Source organism: Chamaea fasciata, unplaced genomic scaffold (assembly GCF_029207755.1).
Source record: "Chamaea fasciata isolate MVZ Bird 193981 ecotype frontalis unplaced genomic scaffold, bChaFas1.0.hap1 SCAF_21, whole genome shotgun sequence".
Classification (NCBI taxonomy): domain Eukaryota; kingdom Metazoa; phylum Chordata; class Aves; order Passeriformes; family Sylviidae; genus Chamaea; species Chamaea fasciata.
In genome coordinates this window covers 3,489,866-3,508,973 of record NW_027094106.1, presented here as the reverse complement: position 1 = coordinate 3,508,973, position 19,108 = coordinate 3,489,866, and the positions used below count along the sequence as shown (strand labels likewise).

Sequence of the window (19,108 nt, the reverse complement as noted above, 5' to 3'; positions counted from 1 at the left end):
TCCACCACTGTTCTGTGTCTTCCTGCTCCTCCAGCCCCCTGTGGAAAACACCTCAAGAGTGATTGCCAGGAGTTTAATAGAAAAAACAGCAAGTCAGGGAGAAGAACAGCACAAAGACACGTGAGGCTTCTTTGGACATCAACCTGGATCCAATCAGCAGCCCCTGTGCCTATGGGTAAGCACACACTGAAAGGCAGGAGGGTGAGGGCCAGAAAGGAATGGGGAATTTTTCAGTGTTATGGAAATCATGTAGACAGGTACCTGCAAGCAGCAATGAACAAGGAAGGCCCACTCAGCAGAACCAGGCAAACAACACATCCTCAGGAGCAGCCTCGTGTCTTACCTGGCTCGCCTGCTTCGCTCTGCTGTCACTCTGCTCCTCGGGCTCAGGGGGAGGAAGAGTTGATGATGTGTTTCCTTTCAACACTTTGAGCAGGTATAATGAGGCACTGTAAAAGGAAAGGTGAGAACACAGCAGTTACCACAGTGCCACTGCAAAGCTACCTAAGGGCAGAGGCCAAGCAGTGCAGGCAGCTTACTCTGTAGCAAAGATGGTTATAGAGTTTGAGAGGGTCTCTTCTATCAATCTAACCCGCTCTGGCCAGAACTAAAGACAAAGAAATCTCAGGAAGCTGAATCATTTCATTATGTGTCATCACAGTCTGATATCCCTACTATCAGCCTGGTTTCCTCAAACTCATGCTTCTGACTGGCACTGCTGGAGGAGTTCTGCACCTTGCCCAGGATTTCTGAGCCTGCACAGTGCTGCAGCATGGCCTCTCAGCCTCAGCTGCCACATGCTGGAGAACTCGGCTGTATCCACTGGGAGAGCATGCAGACCTCTGTGCTTTTGGAAAACCACAGTATTTACTGGGCACTGCTGCACTGAGGACTGCCACTGCTGGGAAGTTTCAGGGAGCCATGCAGCATGCACAGCCAGCCCCATGCTGCCAGAAGTACCACAGTTCCTGCACTGCCAAGGGGGACGTGCTCCAGAGCCAACAATGTCCAATGGCACTGGGCTGACCATGCAACACGGTACCCACTGCAGACACTGCTGAGCTGAAAAATCCCAGATTGAGTATGAAAGTCCTTGTAAAACCAGCTGCATGTCACAGGAGAGCCTGCTGGTAAATGGCACTCCTATTTATACCACAGAACAGCCAGACCGCTCATCTTTCTAACAAATACACATCTGGCTTGTCCTAATTTTCCTGTATTCCACAGCAAAGGAGAAAATACTGGTATGTACAGTCAGGACTTATTGCTATTGTCCTCATTATGCTATCATGGAGACAGTAAACACCACATTTAAAGAACCATCATCACAGGTTGACTAGGAATTACACTCATGCCCCACTGAATCACACACACTGCATTACTCCCAGAGGAAGCCTCAAGAAAGCACTTCCCACCAGCAATGCTATACCAGACCATTTCCGTATCACAGAAGTAGTAAAAGACAATCACCAAAAACTAGACATGTCTGAAAATGCTTCAGACTGCCAGGACTAACCAGTCCTTATGTAAGACACAGATGCTGGTATCAAGCCTTCTGCAAGGCTCCTGCTTCCCAGAGCTCTTAACACACAACATCATGCCTGCTCAGATCTCACAGCATCAGTAGAGATGCTCCTTCTGAACACTCACCTGAAGTAATAGAGAGCCACTGCAGAGTCGTTGTGCTTGCAGGCTTTCTGGACAAGTCTCTGCACTAAATCATGCACATCTTCTTGCAGGGGGGCCACTCTCTTGCAGTACTGCTTATTGCGGCACAGCGAGTTCCTGCACAGCACCAAAACAAAGCCAAAGCCATTACCTACAGACAGAACTCCGAGGAACACTTATCACTTCATCAGCGTGAGTGAATACAAAACCAGAACACAGTGAGTGATAACAAACAATGCTAGCTGTGGGCAGCACGTGGCTGTGGCAAGAAGGGTGAAGGCACTTAACACTCCTCACCTTCAAGCACAAATTTAGTCATCAGAGCCGACTCCCCTTCAAAGCTCCCACAAAGGGGACTGACTACCTCAAACCTTGTTACTTCACAACTGCTTCTCAACTGGGGAAAGCAAGCAGCATTGAAAATGCTTTAGAGAGTGCTGAGGATGTCAAGAAGTGGTGCTCAGAGGACACATGTGACACACCATGCATTGTGTCTGTCAAGATGGTATTATCCCTCACTTCTGGGCCTGAACAGAGAATCTGCACTCTGCCTGTCTCAGAAATAACTTGCTGAGAGTTTGTTCCAGCCACAGCAGCAACTCTGTAAGCCTTGGGAGGTGTTGCAGAGTCTGACTCAGAGGTCAGAGGCCCATGGAGGTATTCAGTGACATGGCTCCATACCTGCAATGCCTGTGTTTGTTCTTGAGGCGTTCACCTGCAAACAGGTTTGACACTTCAAGTCCTTTAGCCTAGAAAATCCAGGTCCTAATTCCTTTCCTGCAGGATATGCCTAAGCATTGTGTATGTGTGTGGTGCTGGAAATCTAACCTACACAACCTCTAAGCACAGCAATTGCCTTCAACCTTAGGAAGACCAGCTCCTGGTGTTCAACCAATACCACAGTTGTTCATCAAAAGCCATTGTCTATTATCTGGAGGTCTTAAGACACTTACTTGAAAATATTAGCTGTTTTCTGGAGGAAGTCAAGCTCCTGCTTGTCAGAGTCTGAGCTCATGCACTGTTCAATCAATTGAAGCAGGGGCTCAATGACATCAAACACCAAGGGGTTCTCTGCTTGCTTAATCAGGAACACATCAATCAGATCCAACACCTGCAAGCACAGTTATTGATGTGAGGAGTACTGCAGACAGGGAAACAAGATGGATTTACCCAGAGCACCTACCAGTAGGCTGTGGAGCAGCTGGAGGGGGCTGAAGAAAATTATTTACAGCTGAGATCTATACACATTCTGGTATCATTTCTACTGTTAGCGCATGGGAAACTGAAAATTAAAATTTCAAACTGAAGATTAAGAGTTGTCTGTTGGTTCCAACTCTGTTTTGTTGTGTGACGCCATGTAGAAAGAACAGTTACAAGAATCAGTGTCACCTGGCCAGACCTGCAGTCACTGTAACCTGGCACAGGTCCCTGTTAGCACCACTGACTGACAGCTCCCACCCCTGCAAGCCCCCTTTGAATTACAGACAGTGCATTAGCATAAAATCAGCTTTTATAGAACAGCATCAGAAGGGAAATGCAGCAGAGCCACTGGCTCACTTCACTATTCAGCTTTGGTTAACCTGACTCCTGACTCCCATTTCTGTCTGGGAGCAGCTGGAGCTGTCCCTGGATGCTGAAATGTCCCAGAAGGTCCATGCTGACACCAGGCGGCCTGAACTCAGCATTACAGCCACAACCAACCAGGGGGTTTATCAAAATCTCCTCCCATTTTACCAGCATACCAAGCCAAAAAAAGCTGATGTTGCAAAATGACCCCAAGCCATTTCATGAATGTCTCATGAAGGAACACCAAGCTTGTCGAGTTAAAAAAAACCCCGGACACACATCTTCGGGTAGCTGTGGGAAAGGATCTTATCAATTTAAGCATTTCAGATCAGCAAATGAAAACTACAGTGCACTTTATTGACAGCACAATCCTGGTTTTCACACAGGCCTATGAAGTCCCAGTCACTGACCCCAATAGTGCTGTCCCAGATGCTGTACAAAGCCAAACAATCCAGTCCCACCTCCCAGGAGCCCATGACATATGTGAATGTGCAAGCTGTTCAGTGTTAGGTAGCTCATGGCATGCACAGGCCTCCATTAACATGCTACTTAGCCAGAGGTCTTCACAGCAAACACTTCTCTCCCACCTTAGTCTTGAAATCCCTCCGTAGGATCTTCTCTTTCCGTATTCTGTCCTTCTCATCTTTCTTCGCCTGGATCCGTTTCTGCTGCTCAGCAAAAAGGGCTGAGATGTTCTTATCAAGAGCCATCATAGCCTCATCATCCAGCTCTTCATCACTCTTGTCTCCTTCCTTTTGTTTTCAGAAGAGAAAACCCAACACATCAACTCATACACTTCATAAAGACAGTGGGGAGGGAACCAGAGCCAAGACAAGACTCAAGCAGGGATGTAGCTAACCCAGAATGATACAGTAGGGAGGGAACACAGATGCTCAAACCCATGAGAAATCTCACTCATATTTCCCATCAGGTAATCTGGCTGCACAACACTAACGTGTAGAGAGGATCAGGAGAGGAAAGAGGTTGAGGTTTTGACCTGACTCCCTCTGTGCTGTTCCTCCTTCAATTTTACCTTCAGTAAAGAGGTTCATATGTTGCTATGTCTGCAACCTTTACCAGAATCATTAAACCAAACTCTGTCGCTGCTATAGTTAAGTCTCCAGAGTGGCCTCCAGGGAACACCCCTCCTCACAGGCCAGCCCACATACGTAACAGTATCTCAGTGCTTTAGTTCACATCAATCTCATTCAGTACAGGCAGGAGCACAGGCTGTGTCAGGCTAGACTGAACAAGCTAAAGTGCTCAAGACATATGAACAATAAATAAGAGGACAAGTGACTTATTCCCACGGCTCACCTAAGACCCTGAGCTGTTTCAAGTGCCATACAAAGATGGTTGCAAGGGCTGAGACTGCATGAGTTCAGGCAGGATGAGGGTTACTAGATCATCTCTCACCATCCCACCCTCCTGGTATCTCTATCAAGGTAGGCAGTGGAAACATACCACAGTATTCCCTGCTTGGAGAACTTTCATCAGCTGACTGCGAAAATTTTCATCAACTTCTTCATTCTCCTCATCTCCACTGTCAGTGTCGTCCTCATCCGAGGAGTCTTCGCTTCCTCCTTCATCCTAAGGAAGGAAAGTTCATCTCCTGAGTCCACCATACAAGTCCAGCTCAATGCTCAGATGTGCCACTGCTCAGAAAAAAACCCTCAACCCTGCCCTCCCCTACTGCCTTCCTTCCAGCCCTCAGATCCAAGTTCAGACACCTCAGATAATGGGGTACCAACCAGGTCTCCACAAGAGCTTGAAGTGGAATATAATACAGACTGTCTATAATACAGACTGGGTCTTTGTCATATTAAATAAGTACCAAAGAGAAGCTTCCAAGGAACAGCTCCCATCTGACCCTCCTCTCTGCTGATGCCTGTAATGATTCGTGCCTTGAATCTCTACAGTCCTTAAAAATGTGAGATCTGGAATCCAGCTGTGCCTTACAGACACAATCCTGTCTGTGGCTGCAAAAAGGAGAGAGGCCTGTGCTCACTTCAGGATGCAGCTGTTTCTTCTCAGAAAGGCATCTATCAACCAGCCACACCTACAGCAGCAGGTCAAGAGACTGGAGCATACACTTCCAACAAGCCATTTGTGTGTTGAACCTTTAAATAAATCTTAACAGAGTGATAGCCATTCTCCTCAAATAGAGAAATGATGCTAATCTATCAACACAGTTCAGGGGAAACATTAAACACTGAGGATATGAAGAGTGTTTGTCACTGGCAATGGCACAATTACCGTGTCCTGTGCAGATTTGGTCTTTTTGTTTGATTCTTCCATCACAACGACTGCACTTTCTTCGTCTTGCTCTTGGCTAGGGTCAAAAACCTAAAAAAAAAAGTGGACTTGTGTTTTTTCAATGTTCCGTTTTTAAGCATTTCTTGTGTATAACAGACAGAAATTTCAGCACAGTAAACCAGCTGAATAATGGAATTTTAAGTAAGGGCATTAACCTTCTGCTTGTTAATATATCAAGTTCTTTCTGTAAGTAACAAAAAAGGTGGAGAAAACTGAAGAGGCTGGTGGCATCACACATCTTGGCTTCTTACAAATGAAGCATTAGGTTCATCACAAAGTACCTGACAGCCCACCTTTGCAATCCACATATTTTCTCAGTAGACATCACTTTTCTTAGTGATATGACCATTTCAGATTTTTAGTGTCACTTATTTTTAGCACCTCTATGAAAAAAGTACCTTTCTAGAAAAAAAGAAATGTTACCATTTATACTCACATATAAAATCTACCAGTTATATAAACTGACCCAGGAATTCCTTCAGCCTAAAACTGCCAAATAATACAGCTTAAAGTTACCAGATCTCAGGCTCCTGTAAAAAAACCCAAACTCCTCCCCCACAAAAAAAAGCCCCAACTCTCTCTAAACTACAGTTCAAATTCAGTAGCACACATCATTGGATGTTTCCTAAATCAAGTAGACTTTTAATTAAACCCAAAATCGAGACATGCTTGTACATACATCTGTTAGGGACAAAACAGGCAAACAGTACAAGGCCCTACTAGTGCCTCACTTACATCCAGGATCAGCTGCAAGCCCCTCTTGGTCAGGTTAGGGCATATCCATACAAACACGCTCTTGGATATCCGACGTAAGAGGAGGCTGGGCTGGGCAAGGAGAGAGAGAAGGATTTCCACCATCACTTCAACCCATCCTGGCTCTGAGTTGTCTGCACAGGAACAAACAAACAACGACAGGAAGATGCATTGGTGTATCAGTAAGAAACTACAGAAAAATTCACCAAGGAATAAAAAAAAAAAATTGTCCTTCTAGCTGACTCTTAAAGTACCCACTGAGCAACACAGACCAGAAGGCTGGGAGGGAGAAACCACAGGAGAAACTACAGGGAGGAACATGCTTGAAATGGTCTTTTGACCACTGCAAAGGCTTACCAAGTAACAAGAGCTACTATTTATTAAATCATTATGTTAAGTTAGTAATGATTTATTAAATCATTACTTAGTTCTGCAAGTTGCATGACACCTACTTTGCCACATTAAAGCAATTAGCAGCTCATTAGCAAAATTACATCCATTTTATAGTGTTTCCAGTGAAATCAGAAGTCACAGCAGCCCATGAAAAGTGATGGCATTTGAAATTTATCCTGTAGTCCAAAACTCTGGGAATCCTGCTCTACAACCAATCAAATCACCAAAGAATTACAGCTTTTATTTCCACAGTGCCTTCAAATTGATTTACACAGATTTCAGGAGAAGACCACAGCTGGAGAGGAAATCAAAAGATCAAGCCAAGTTTTTTCCTGGTCAAGTCCCAACCTAGAGGGTCCACAGGCCTTAAACAAGGATCAGCCTGCATCTCCAAACATGCTGTGTATACACAAAGGACACAGTCAGTTTGCTCAGAAGTCAGGCTAAGAAGAAAACATGTTCCATGCCTGCTGGGTGTTTGAGCCCACAGCTTCGCCAGGCAGACGCCAGCAGCTCACCACCAGCCCACACAGAACAGTGACTGAAGGAGAATGGAGTCCCTTGGAGTGCTCCCCCAAACAAGGGCAGCTACAGAGCTCAGCTCTCCTTTCTGAGGTACACAGGAACACAACACATTGACAGTGCAGACAGAGCTGGAGCAGAAGACTTAGAATGGCACGGAAAGAGAATGAAGAGGGGATTCTCCTGGGGGTAATGCATCAAGCCAGAACCTGTGCAGAGTGCTTCACTAATGTAGAACTGCCATCTTCTGTCTTTGACAGATCACTGACAGTCCCACTGCCTTTCTTTCTCTAGGAAGGACTCACCAGTCTTCTTCTTCTTCTTGGCTTCTTTGCTGAATGCCCTCTCTGTGCAGTTCAGAAGGTCACTCAGAACATCCACTGTTTCAGGCTGATTCTGTTTGATCACAAGCAGAGAGTAAACAGTCTCAGAACTCCCCACTACCAACAACACAAGGAATATGCTCTAAATCTAAGGACCACTCTAAATAGGTACAAATATTACAATCAGCTACAACAATTCTTTTGCAGAAAAAAAACCCATAAAATTAAGTAAAAATTGCTCCAGTCAGCAGCAAATCAAGGACAGAACTAATGCTCAGGCCAAACTTTGCCCACTACACCTCTACAAGTAGTGTAAGAATCACAGTTGATTAACTGCCAGTTGCCCATTTTCGGAAGCCAGAAGTTCTGAAAGGCTGGATCTCTGAACACACAGAAACTCACCATCTTGATGTTCAGAAAGCCCAACTATCAGCCTATTTTATACTACAAACATATTCACAGATCTTACCTTGAAAAGATGAATGGCTATTGAAAGCAGAAGTTGTTGGAAAGCACCAACTTTGGCACTGTCTGATTTGTTTTCCTTCTTCTGCAGATTCTTCACAGACTGAAGCGTTCTGAAGAAAGAAACCTCTCTGAGTTTTTCACAATTACAACAGCAAATCATCTCATATGATCAGACTAAAAACGTGACCAAAACTATAGTACTGTTTTGCATACTTAACATTTCATTTAATAGCATTGGATACTCTTTTAGTACACAGTCTTAACCCAACAAAAGTATCTCACTCAATGTGAGTTATAAAAAAACTGCACTTGTGCACAGACTACATCACTAACACCAGAACCAAGGCTAGATCCTTACGGGGAATCAAACCCAGAAGAGTCATTGAGAAGTTTGTACAGGCATTTTTAAGAGAAAAGATGACTGTTACAATCATGTTTGGGAGAAGGACTATGATCAAAAATAGAAAACGACATGGCTATCACATAGTTAACACACAGAAGGAAGAGGAAGAAAGGAATGGGGTGAAAATAAACAGACACTCTGAAACCCAACCATGGGTGCAGGATACTCAAAGGGAAGAAAAAGAACTGCCACTGCCTGTGAAATGGCTGTGCTACAGCAACCAGAACAGCAGGAGGCAAAGAGAATACGTATTTTTTACTGTCCTAAAGAGAAAGCAAGACCAGGGCTTTCCCACCTTTCTCATTTCACCAACCCAGCACCCAGTTTCCCAAGCGTCTCACCTGTCCCAGATATCCCTCTGTTCCTCGGTAAAAGGTTTCACAGCTTTGACATGTTCACTGGAGAGCAGCTTGTTGGCATACTCAACGAGGAGAAGGATCCACAGCTTCCCATCTGCAGTCACACCATGGATGTGCTTCCCTCTCAAGGCTGCAGTCTCTGCTGTATCCCCCAAAACAGGCAGGGTGTTTAATGTCTGAAGTAACCTGCAAAGAAAGACAGCTACCACATTACTGTCAGAGGAAACAAGTGCCCTGCTCCTACTTTCCAAAATAACACCCTCCAGCAAGCACTCTCATCCCAGAGCTCTGGTCACTCACTGCAGCCCCAACTGACAGTGCCCAGCTTTCAACCCACACATGTAGCCAACAGTAGCGTGGAGCTCATTATCTTGGTGGCCCCAAACCATCTCGTGCTCTCAAGGACACTATTAATCTCAGTTGTTTCTCACTCTGTGTCCCGCTATGTCCTCTGCTTTCCTTCTACTGAGGTTTGGCAATCATCTCAAAATATCTATGACCAACTCTATCTTCCTGAGTACAGGAAGTCCCTTCCTTAGGGAGGGCTGTGGAGCCACCAGCACCTCTCCCACAGAGCGGACAGAAAGCCAACAGCCACCAGCACAACCTCACTACCTCCCTCTTGGCTCCTTCCCCTTCCAGTTTGCAAGAGAGGCAATGGAAATATTATGGGAAGAAGCAGTATGAGCTCAACTCCACACCTGCCATATCATCCCACATATATCAGCAGATTTGCCATGGACAAAACACAGATCTTTGAAAAGTCCATCTCCTTAAAAATAGCCATTTCCTGCTGCTGGAGTCAGAGAAATGCTCCTACAGCAGCTACCATTCCAAACTTCTTGCCCCACTGTTCACAAGCTGGTATTATCATCAGGAAAAAAAGAGAAATTTCCAAGCTTAAAACATACAATCGAATCCTTACCCAAAGAAGTAGTTTTCTATCTCCGTATGATCCTGTTCATTCAGGGGCTCTGATGGAAGGACACTAGCCTCAGCTATCTGGGAATTCTTCTTCTTCTTAGCAACAAAGAAAGCATGGAAAAAGCAAAACCTAGAATAGACAGAAATAAGAACAAAATGAAAACCCAGATTGGTCATAACAAAGCAAAATCAGCTCATGCATGCAAACCAAACAGCTCCATGTTGAAGGAAGTCCAAGCACGGAAAAAAAGCCCCTATTTACAGTGAGACTGTTTGCTCAAGATACACAGGGTAAAGAAGAGAAAAAGATGCTCAGGACTTCACAAAAGTGAAGCACCAACACGTAAGGCCACAAAACACAATACTAAGACCATAATACTCTCCAAGACACTTTAAGTGACAGATAAATACTTATTAAGACCTGATGTTAAAAATAGTATCTTCAAGCAGTTTAGGCAAGCAGGAATGGAAAATTTATTGAAAAGAAATGGACTAATGTGATTTTAGGCAGCAACTACTTATGACATAGGTTAGTCCAATTATGCAGAAGGTATTTTGAAAACAAAACCTAGTCTCCTAAATGATTTATTATGGAGCATTTCCACCACTGGATTTGCCCAGTGTCATGGGGGACAGCTTATCTGGAATACTGCTGTTGAGCTACACAGAATTATCCCAAGCACACGTGTCTTCACATCAGTCTCACCTGGCAATGTCCATCACAAGGCTCTCTTCTTTTCTCGTGGCACTTTCAGTGATGTTAACCAGTCGGTGCATGATCCATTTTCTCAATCGAGCAGTCTTCTGTTGTGCCCTTTGAATAAAAAGGTGGACACAATCAGCAGTTTGAACACTAACCCAAAATAAATGCACGCTACCCAATCCACTGCATCAAGAAGTGCCTTTCAGATATTTAGAGGTTTTAAACACTAAAATTGGCAAAGTTAGGTAGTAAAAAGAAACAGGTACAAGAAAAGAGATAATCTTCTCAAGTTTGCTTTTTACTGTGTAAAAGGCAATCTATTTACCCCACAGTGTGCAGATGAGCCAAAAGCACTTCAAGAATTGCAGCAGCCAGTAGAGTGAGGTTTATAGGTGCCAGGCAACACATAATCTGCCCTGAATGCCAGCATGTCCAATTCACAGATAAAAGAGAGGCACAATTCCTACAAAGACCTGAGAGGCTGTAGTGAAATAGGAAACCACTGGACATATTCTCCAAAGTAACTGTCAGGGCTAGAAAAAGACAAGAAAAGGCTCTTTTGGTGATCCAATCTGCTTTGGGCAGGCTGCCTGGTTCTCAGTATGCTTGCAGAATTTGCAGAATTGAATTTTATCCCAGCAAAAGAGTCAGATGCTGGGGCTAAACTTTCTGAGACAGAGGAAATAAACAATTGCCAGCTCATGGCAAGGGAACCAGCAAACATTGAGAGGAAGGTGCAGTGTACTCACGTGTCTGCATTTTCCCGGTTCTGTTTTCGCCGGTTACTGGAGAAGTCTAAACAACAGTCCAAGTCTGGCCTGAGGAACATGTCTTTGAGCCAGCAGACGTATTTTTGCAAGGCCACTGCCTGCAGGTGTCTGACTACCCTGGAAGCACTCAACAACACTGGCTTCCCTTCATTGGTGAGGGTAGAGAAGCCCACCATCACAGCCAGCTGCCTTTCTGGGTCATCACAGCCACTCAGGAATGTATCTATGTATCCCTCCATTTCTGCAGCAAACTTAAATCCCTGTGGAAACTGAAAAACATGGTCAAAGAAGCAGGTCAGGAACCTCACACTCCGTCTGAATGGCTCTGTAAATGCAAATCATAGAATCACAGAAGGGCCTGGGTTGGAAGGGACCTCAAAGCTCATCTCATTCCCAAACCCCCTGGCATGGGCCTGAAGGGACAACTTCCACTAGATCAGGTTGCTCCAAGCCCCATCCAACCTGGCCTTGAACACTTGCAGTGTAAATCACATGAAAGAATTTGGCTGCAGTAATTAAATTAAAGCCATGTGCCTGAATATTTGTCCTAAGGCTTACAGGCAGTCATATATTTCATCTCATGGTCTTCCTCTCACAGCAGCAGCCACTGTAAGCAACCACAGAACCCTGTCATGTACCAGCATCAGCACTGGGATTTGTACCTTCCAGAACAGTGAGACTTCAGCAGGATGGACTACATGCTAAGCTCCCAGGCTCATCAACTCTTTGCTTTGGGTGAAAGCTCCAGGATGCTTCTCACATCATCTGCCTTAGAGTTTCCCTAGATTTGGAAATTCCTCACCATCAATTCCAGTCTCATCTAGCAGCCCTGGAGCTGCTGACCTACAGGGCTTAGAATAAATGCCACCTCCTCTCCCTGGGGTGTCCAAAGTATTGGGGCATTCTGAAAGGAGGGAGAGTTGATTTGTTTAAGCGAAAACTCGTATCCTGAGGTGTGGCTGTTTTGTGCTAAGCCTTATCTTGGGTCCTGCCACTGCCCTACAAGGCTGGGGCAAAGCTGGCAGGCTGCTGGCCCTGGACACTGTCCACCAGCACAGAGACCACCAGGACACGTCCCATTCCACCATGCACCCTATTCCCTTAGTTTTTAACAGCCCACAGCGTTCAATCCCTCTCAACTTGCTCTAGAAAAAAAACCAAATGCTTAACGGGAGAAATCTTGAAGAGGTGGTCTCATTCCAAAAGGCCAACACATCTTTTTTTAAATTAACAAAACAACTTGTTTGGTCTACTGTCACATTCAATACTGTCACATTCAATACAGTGACTTGGCAGGAGCAGAAACAGTAACAAAAGTCTAGGGCACACTGTTCTTTTAAATAAAGGGGCTATAAACTTGTAATGAACTACAAATCCATCCAATTATAACATAAATACCCCTGAAAGAAATCTCACAGAAAACACAACTTAGCAAGGTACTGCTTCCACTGTTGGAGAACTCAATACTTTTGCATCAATACGAAAACTGGGAGAAAAAAATCCAGGAAGGACACTGTAAACTGGCTAATAGCTCACAATAAGAGTTCAGCAATCACATCTCAAGAAAAGCAAATCAGGTTAATTTGCTCCCTTGTTGATAAAAAAGGGGAATCAGGAGGATAACTGCCAGTAAATATCAGACTCCAGCTTGGTCTAGTTCCATCTCCAACAATCATCAGAATCCCATAAGGAAGTACAAGGTAACAGCATTTACTTCTCAAAACGAACAACCTAATGTCAAGAAACAAAACAAAACAAACCCCAAAACCAGAATCAAATTCAAACTAAGATCTTTTCTACTCTCTCATCATCAACAATATTAGGAGCTTCTTCCATTTAGTCTCATTGTCTTCAGGGGATTTGTACATTTCAGACAGGAATCAAATTAAAAAAAAATTTGATGCACATGGAAGAATACAGCCTAATTTACTGTGCAACAAGCACAAAAAGAAAGAGGAAAACTACTAATCCAGTGGATAAATTCTGGAGAAGGCTGGTCCATTTAGGGAGGCATCATGATATGCAGTATTTGCAGAGCAAACCCACACACCTATGGCTGGTCTGATAACAGAACAAAAAGATCACACAGACCTGTCTCTCCCGAGAGACGACAACTATTTTTGGGCGCACATGAGGAGGTTTAACAGTATTTTTAACAGTATTTCCTTTTTACTTTTCCTCTGTTTATTGCAGGGTTGTGTTGTTTGCTGACTTCCCAGTACGAAAAGAGGAAGAGGAGCTCCAAAATCCAATTCCAAATAAATTTTGTGCTTAAACCTCAGATGTGCTTATTGAAACAGGGGCTAACAAACAAAAGCACGAGTTGTCCCTTTTTGTCTTTGCAACACCCAGCAAATTGATAAACAAAAAGGAGCTTCTGGACACACAGAAGCAAAGGGACTGTCAAAGGACAACACATGACACTGCCAATTTGCTGAGGGCTGCCCTTCCTCTGCTTCCCCCATCATTAGAGCTTTCCTGGCCGCAGCAATGAAAGCAGGTGGGGCAGGGCTGAACAGTTTCCATACCCTTAAAATAGGCAATGACAATCAAACACAGGCTACACTCAGCCCACTGTACCCAGTGGTCATACAATAACCTTGCTTTTAGTAAGAGTTCAAGGTCTAAAATTACATAAACCGTTTTTATACAAGATAATCTGAAACTAGGAGTGGGGCAGAGATGACTTGTGCTCAAGACCTGGCCTTTAGCTTGTCCAATGACCTACCTGAGTGGCCACCACGTGTTCTCCATAGTGCAGCATCACCTTCCCTTTGAGAACCACCTGCAGCTGCTCCAGGGACAGCAAGGGGAGAGCACTGCCCAGCAGTCGGTAGCACATGTAACTGAGGGGGAACAAAGAACATCCCCTCAGGCTAAAGCACTGCAGTAAATATACACACAGAGGAAGGGCTGGGGCAGGGTCCAGGAGCATGCAGGGAGATGGAAGTCAAAGCCTCTGGGTCGAGAAACAGAAGGGTAACATGGGAGACAACAAAGAGTGTATGCTAAAACAAACCTCACAGGTCCTGATTTCTCCTTCAATAGCCCGTCCTCCACAACTTCATTCCAGAACAGTTCAAAGGCACCTTCCTTCAGTGCAACTTGTAGCAAATCAAATACTACACTGGGCAATTTCTTGTCTTCCTTCTCAGACTTAGCAGTACTTTTCAGAAGTTCTACAAGTCTAGAAGAAGAAATAAAATAATCTGAGAGATCTGACCTGAAAGGGAATTGGTGAAGGCCAAATTCATCCTACTGGAAGACAGAGAACATTTCCCAAGCACTGCATGCTGTGCCTCCTGGGAGAAATGACACAACTATAACTTGGGAACCTGCATAACAATTAACATCTAACCCTTAGCAGCACCTGCAGTGGCAAATACACAAGCAGGAATCAGAATCACAGCCACATTTCTCTCACTGCTAGCCAAGAGGAAACTAATGTTCATTTAAACCTCCTTATTTAAGAACTTACCTGGAAATATTTTCCTTATTTACAACAGTAGGTGAGCCAAACAGCTTCTTCAGCTTTTTAGGTTTCAGGACACCAGGGAATTTCTGCATACCCACAAGTAAAAGGTGCAGGTTCTCTGGAGATGTGAAGGCTGAAGAGAGGTCACCTTGCAAGATGTCAAACAGGACCTCCTCAAACACAGTTTCAGGTACCTAGACAGGAACGAGGGTGAGAGGGCATGTGAAATATCTGAGGGCATTTTACTAACTTGCAGTGAAGTAAGTACATTAAAGTATCTGCATTGGAGGACATTTTACTAAAAACGTGCAGAGTTCTGGAAACTCTAGAAATAGTCCTTGCAGTGACACAACGAAAAATAAATAATGGATGTGCCCATGACTGCCAGACAGTCCCAGGTGCTAAACCATGGGGAGTAGGACAGTTTGCTGTCATAAGACAGCAATTCTGGTCAACTGATTCCAGCTGTAATTGTTCTCTTGCTGCCTGACTGCGCTGCCTGTACAGCCAGGCAACCCAGGGACAAGGAAACTATTTTTAACACCCCAAGTCTTCATGTCTACAAATAATGTCCACTTAAAAAAAAAAAGGAAATAAACTCTTTTCTTTTACTACATATTCAGAGCCCTTTACTCCTTGTCCCTACATTGTTTCATTTCCAACAGCCTAAAATTCAATCTTGGACCCAGGCTTGGTGCATGAAAAAAGGTGGTTTGCTGTTCAGAGTTTTCAGCATACATCTGTTCAAAAGAGCAGATGGTCTAACACATCATCCAAGCAAGTGAAACAGGAAACAGCAGCCTGTGGGATTGTCCATGACAGAGACAAACTAAACTAAGCCCTTCCCAGAATACAAGCATCTGCCCACAGGCAATATAGGGACAGCTCCCACAGTTTACACTCACTCTCCCACACCCCCTATAACTCCCAGCTATAACAAAGCAAAGGAAAAGCTGATCCCAAAGCCAAGCCCTCTCCTCCTGCCCCACCAAGTCCCAAGCCTGTACCTCAGAGGTGATGTCAATGAGAGTTCTGCGGGGCAGATCTCTGAGGTGTGTTTGGTGATTTGTCAGCTGCTGGAGAAGCTGGATGCTCTCCAGCAGAGCTTTCCGGTCCTACAAAGGAAAGACAGACCAAAAACAGAGAAATATATCAGAAATTAGGCTGAAGGCTCAGGTAACAATCCACTCTTTAAATGCTTATGTCTACTTGTGATAAAAAACACAAAATAGTTTCTTGATATGCTACTCAGCTTTTTCCAAAATCATGTTTTCCAGCTGGATATGACAACAGATCCCTTCCTTCCAGGAGAGGAAGGGACCTCCTGCACTATTTGACACAGTTCCTACATTCTACTCAGGAACAGACATTAACAAGGCACAAGGAGCCCATGGATGATGCAATAAGTATTAACGGAACTTGATGCTTCAAGTGCCACTGCATTGATTACCCAGTGGCCCAACCTTTCTCTGTCAATCCTCTTCCCACATCAGCAGCCCCAGAACCAGCACCGACACACCTGAGAGCAGCATTACCTTCACGAGCCGCCCAGATTGGAACAGGGCCATAACTCCAAAAAAGTTCCCAAAAGCAGCATTTCTCACAAGTTTCTGAAAGGAAAAAAAAAAAAAAAAAAAAAAAAAAAAGGGTAAAAATCTACTTTCCTGAGAGGCTAGATTTCACACGATCAGTGGAGCAAGATGGCAGGAAGATCCAGCCTTGAATAGACCACCATGGGAAGAGAACATACTGAAAAGCAACCCCCTGCATGATGTTTAATAACTGTCCTAGAGCACTTCTTCATCACACTGACAAATCTCACCTAAAGCAGGGCCAGACGACAATGTCATCAACGTCCACGCTTTAGAAATGTTTGTTATTTCATTACAGTCACTTGCTTTAACAAGAACCCCAAAACAAGACTTTACAGCAAGACTTCAAACAATAGAGAACAGTTCATTTAAAGTAGCAGTTGGCAAATGTTGCCATGAGCTGACTTACTTTTTTCACTTTTTCCAGATTGTGTTTTTCTTTTATCTGTTCCAAAATGCTGCAGAGTGGAATTTCCTCAAAAGCCTGCAAAACCTGAGGGGAGAGATGGAATAGGTGTTTGCAGTTCTTCCATTTCGGGACATTGTATTGGGTTAAGCTAAAACAGAGCTGAACAGTTGCTCAGCACAGCAGCAGATGTGCTGCTTTATCAGGCCAGAATAAAGACAACCAAATCAGTAAAGATGTATAGAAAAGGAACCAGGCTGGGAGAGCTGGGGTTGTGCAGCTTGGAGAAGGCTCCAGGGAGATCTGAGCGTTTCTTAGAGATCTAAAGAGGCTCCAAGAGAGCTGCAGAGGGACTCTGGAGTCCCAGAGACCCAGGACAAGGAGGAACGACTTCACATTGACAGAAGGTCAACTTAGGTTAGATATTAGGAAGAAATCATTCCCTGTGAGGGTGGAGAGGCCCTGGCACAGGCTGCCCAGAGAAGCTGTAGCTGCTCCATCCCTGGAAATGTTCAAGGCCAGGCTGGATGGGACTTGGAGCAACCTGGTCTAGAAGAAGGTGTCCCTGCCCATGGCAAGGGGTGGTCCAAGATAATTTTTAAGGTCCCATCCAATTCAAACCATACTAGGATTCTATGCAAACACAAATATACCTGCTGATATTCTAGGGTTTTTCCCTGTATACAACAGAATAATAATGAGAACATTTTGCTGAAACTGCCTGACCCCACAATGGAGGTAATCAAACTTTTTATCATGGGCAAGGCTCTGGCCAAAACGGGAAACACACAGACTCTTCTGCTTTCTCAAATTCTCAGGTGAGATGAGGTCACACACCACTGGTGATACCAGTTGCTGGGAGTCTTTGCCATGTTACAGACTCGATCACTGTGGTGGAAAACAACACTGAAGTGTTTGCTAAAGAGTTACCTTTTCTGATGTCCCACATCAACCGACCAAGAACAAGAGCAGGACAGTTTTAAGAAGTGGAAACAGTACTAAACACAGAGTAATTGAGAACTTGGTCAAGATTTGTAAATTAAGGATGGTCCTTGAAGTAGGACTGAATTCTGTAGTACAAATGTGATACTGGTATAGCTCATAACTTCATGAGTTTCTAAAGCAGAGTAGCACCATTTAAAACCACTACGGTTATTGTGCGAGCCTTCCCTCCCATGTACACACAGGAGCGGCCAGAAGGGAGCCCTCCAGCCTTGCACGGACAGCAAAAGACACCCCAAGTATGGACAGAAGCTGCCGACGGTTCTGATCCGCGCTGGGAAACACTGACCTGTGCCAAGGCCAAGCTGAAACCAGGGCGGGCGGCCTCGCGGGTGGCTCCCAATCCCTCCACCAGCCGCTTCAGGGTGTACTTGAGCTCATCGTCCTGCAAAAAGAGACCGAGCTGGGCGGTGTCCGGGCTGCTCGGCCCACGGCCCGGCCCGTGTCTGTCCGCACTGACGCGTTCCCGAGCGGGAGCGGAGGGATGAGCCCTGTGACCCACTGCCCGCCCGCACCCACCGCCCCTCCGGCGCCCGCCTCACCTTCTTGCCCTCCTGCAGGTGCCGCAGGAGGTTCTCAGTGGCCGCCAGCCGCACCTCCTGCTCCGGCTTGGCGATGTCCCAGAAGAAGTCGAGGAAGGCGCGGCCCTGCCGCAGCACCCCGCGGGGGTCGGTCACCGGCGCGCCGCCGCCCCGCTGCTCCATCTCCTCCATCTCCTCCATCTCCTCCATCCCCGCCATGCCGCCACCGCTGCCGCACGTGGGGCCGCCCGCCCGCTCCGCCTCTTCCGGGGCAGCGGGGCCGCCGCGGGACGGGCTCGGCCGCTGTGTGAGGCGCTACCGTCGGTGCCCCCGGTACCTCAGCCCCGCTCCCCTCAGCGCCTCCCGGCCCTTCAGCCTCCTTCCCCTCAGTGCCCCCCGCTCCTCTCAGCCCCACCCCGTCCCCTCAGCCCCGCTCCCCTCATGGCCGCCCCTCACACCCCGCTCCCTCAGCCCCTCATCCCACAAAATCGCATTGCTTACCCGCTGTGCCGCAAGACAACCGTGACACACTCGACGGACACATTGATTGTTTCAGAGCTGCGCGAGCCGCTTTGCTCGGTGCTGTTCCGCTAATCCAGCACACCCCACCCGGCTTTTCACACCGTTATTTACACTCAGAAGTTCAGAGTTAGTAAGTTTCCAAGTACAGCCCGTCTGTCGTGATTGATTAGTAATTTACAGGCTGCGTAACTTCAGCTAACTTCTACACATGCTGAGGGGAAGGGTCTTCACAGCGTCTTTAGAATTATAATAAACATAGATCAGCTGTAGGATACATGGACCTTGAGTTTTTTGCTAAATTAGCGAAGTCTACGCGGACGTATACGAACATCTGAATTTAATATCCTTAATGCTCAGTAGTTCCAGAATATCCTTTGCGTAAGGGATCCTGGCTGCTGCCTGCCCCACGGGTTAGGTTTCCT

General features: G+C 45.6%; 1 protein-coding gene across 1 annotated transcript in view; it reads right to left on the bottom strand.

Moving 5' to 3' along the window:
* MYBBP1A (MYB binding protein 1a) overlaps window positions 1–18,680 on the bottom strand; it is a 54,672-nt gene extending 35,992 nt beyond the window's left edge. The window contains exons 1-22 of the mRNA XM_066201890.1: window positions 18,666–18,680; window positions 18,186–18,467; window positions 17,933–18,028; window positions 16,645–16,728; window positions 16,179–16,253; window positions 15,651–15,758; window positions 14,647–14,837; window positions 14,188–14,355; window positions 13,897–14,014; window positions 11,148–11,437; window positions 10,402–10,509; window positions 9,697–9,825; window positions 8,754–8,957; window positions 8,011–8,119; window positions 7,524–7,614; window positions 6,286–6,437; window positions 5,491–5,580; window positions 4,699–4,824; window positions 3,822–3,986; window positions 2,622–2,779; window positions 1,651–1,785; window positions 344–449 (exon numbers count right to left, since the gene is read on the bottom strand). Coding sequence (XP_066057987.1) covers window positions 344–449; window positions 1,651–1,785; window positions 2,622–2,779; window positions 3,822–3,986; window positions 4,699–4,824; window positions 5,491–5,580; window positions 6,286–6,437; window positions 7,524–7,614; window positions 8,011–8,119; window positions 8,754–8,957; window positions 9,697–9,825; window positions 10,402–10,509; window positions 11,148–11,437; window positions 13,897–14,014; window positions 14,188–14,355; window positions 14,647–14,837; window positions 15,651–15,758; window positions 16,179–16,253; window positions 16,645–16,728; window positions 17,933–18,028; window positions 18,186–18,383 — 2,901 coding nt within the window. The 5' untranslated portion in view covers window positions 18,384–18,467; window positions 18,666–18,680. The remainder of the gene's footprint in view (window positions 1–343; window positions 450–1,650; window positions 1,786–2,621; window positions 2,780–3,821; window positions 3,987–4,698; window positions 4,825–5,490; window positions 5,581–6,285; window positions 6,438–7,523; window positions 7,615–8,010; window positions 8,120–8,753; window positions 8,958–9,696; window positions 9,826–10,401; window positions 10,510–11,147; window positions 11,438–13,896; window positions 14,015–14,187; window positions 14,356–14,646; window positions 14,838–15,650; window positions 15,759–16,178; window positions 16,254–16,644; window positions 16,729–17,932; window positions 18,029–18,185; window positions 18,468–18,665) is intronic.
* Window positions 18,681–19,108: the final 428 nt, after the last annotated feature.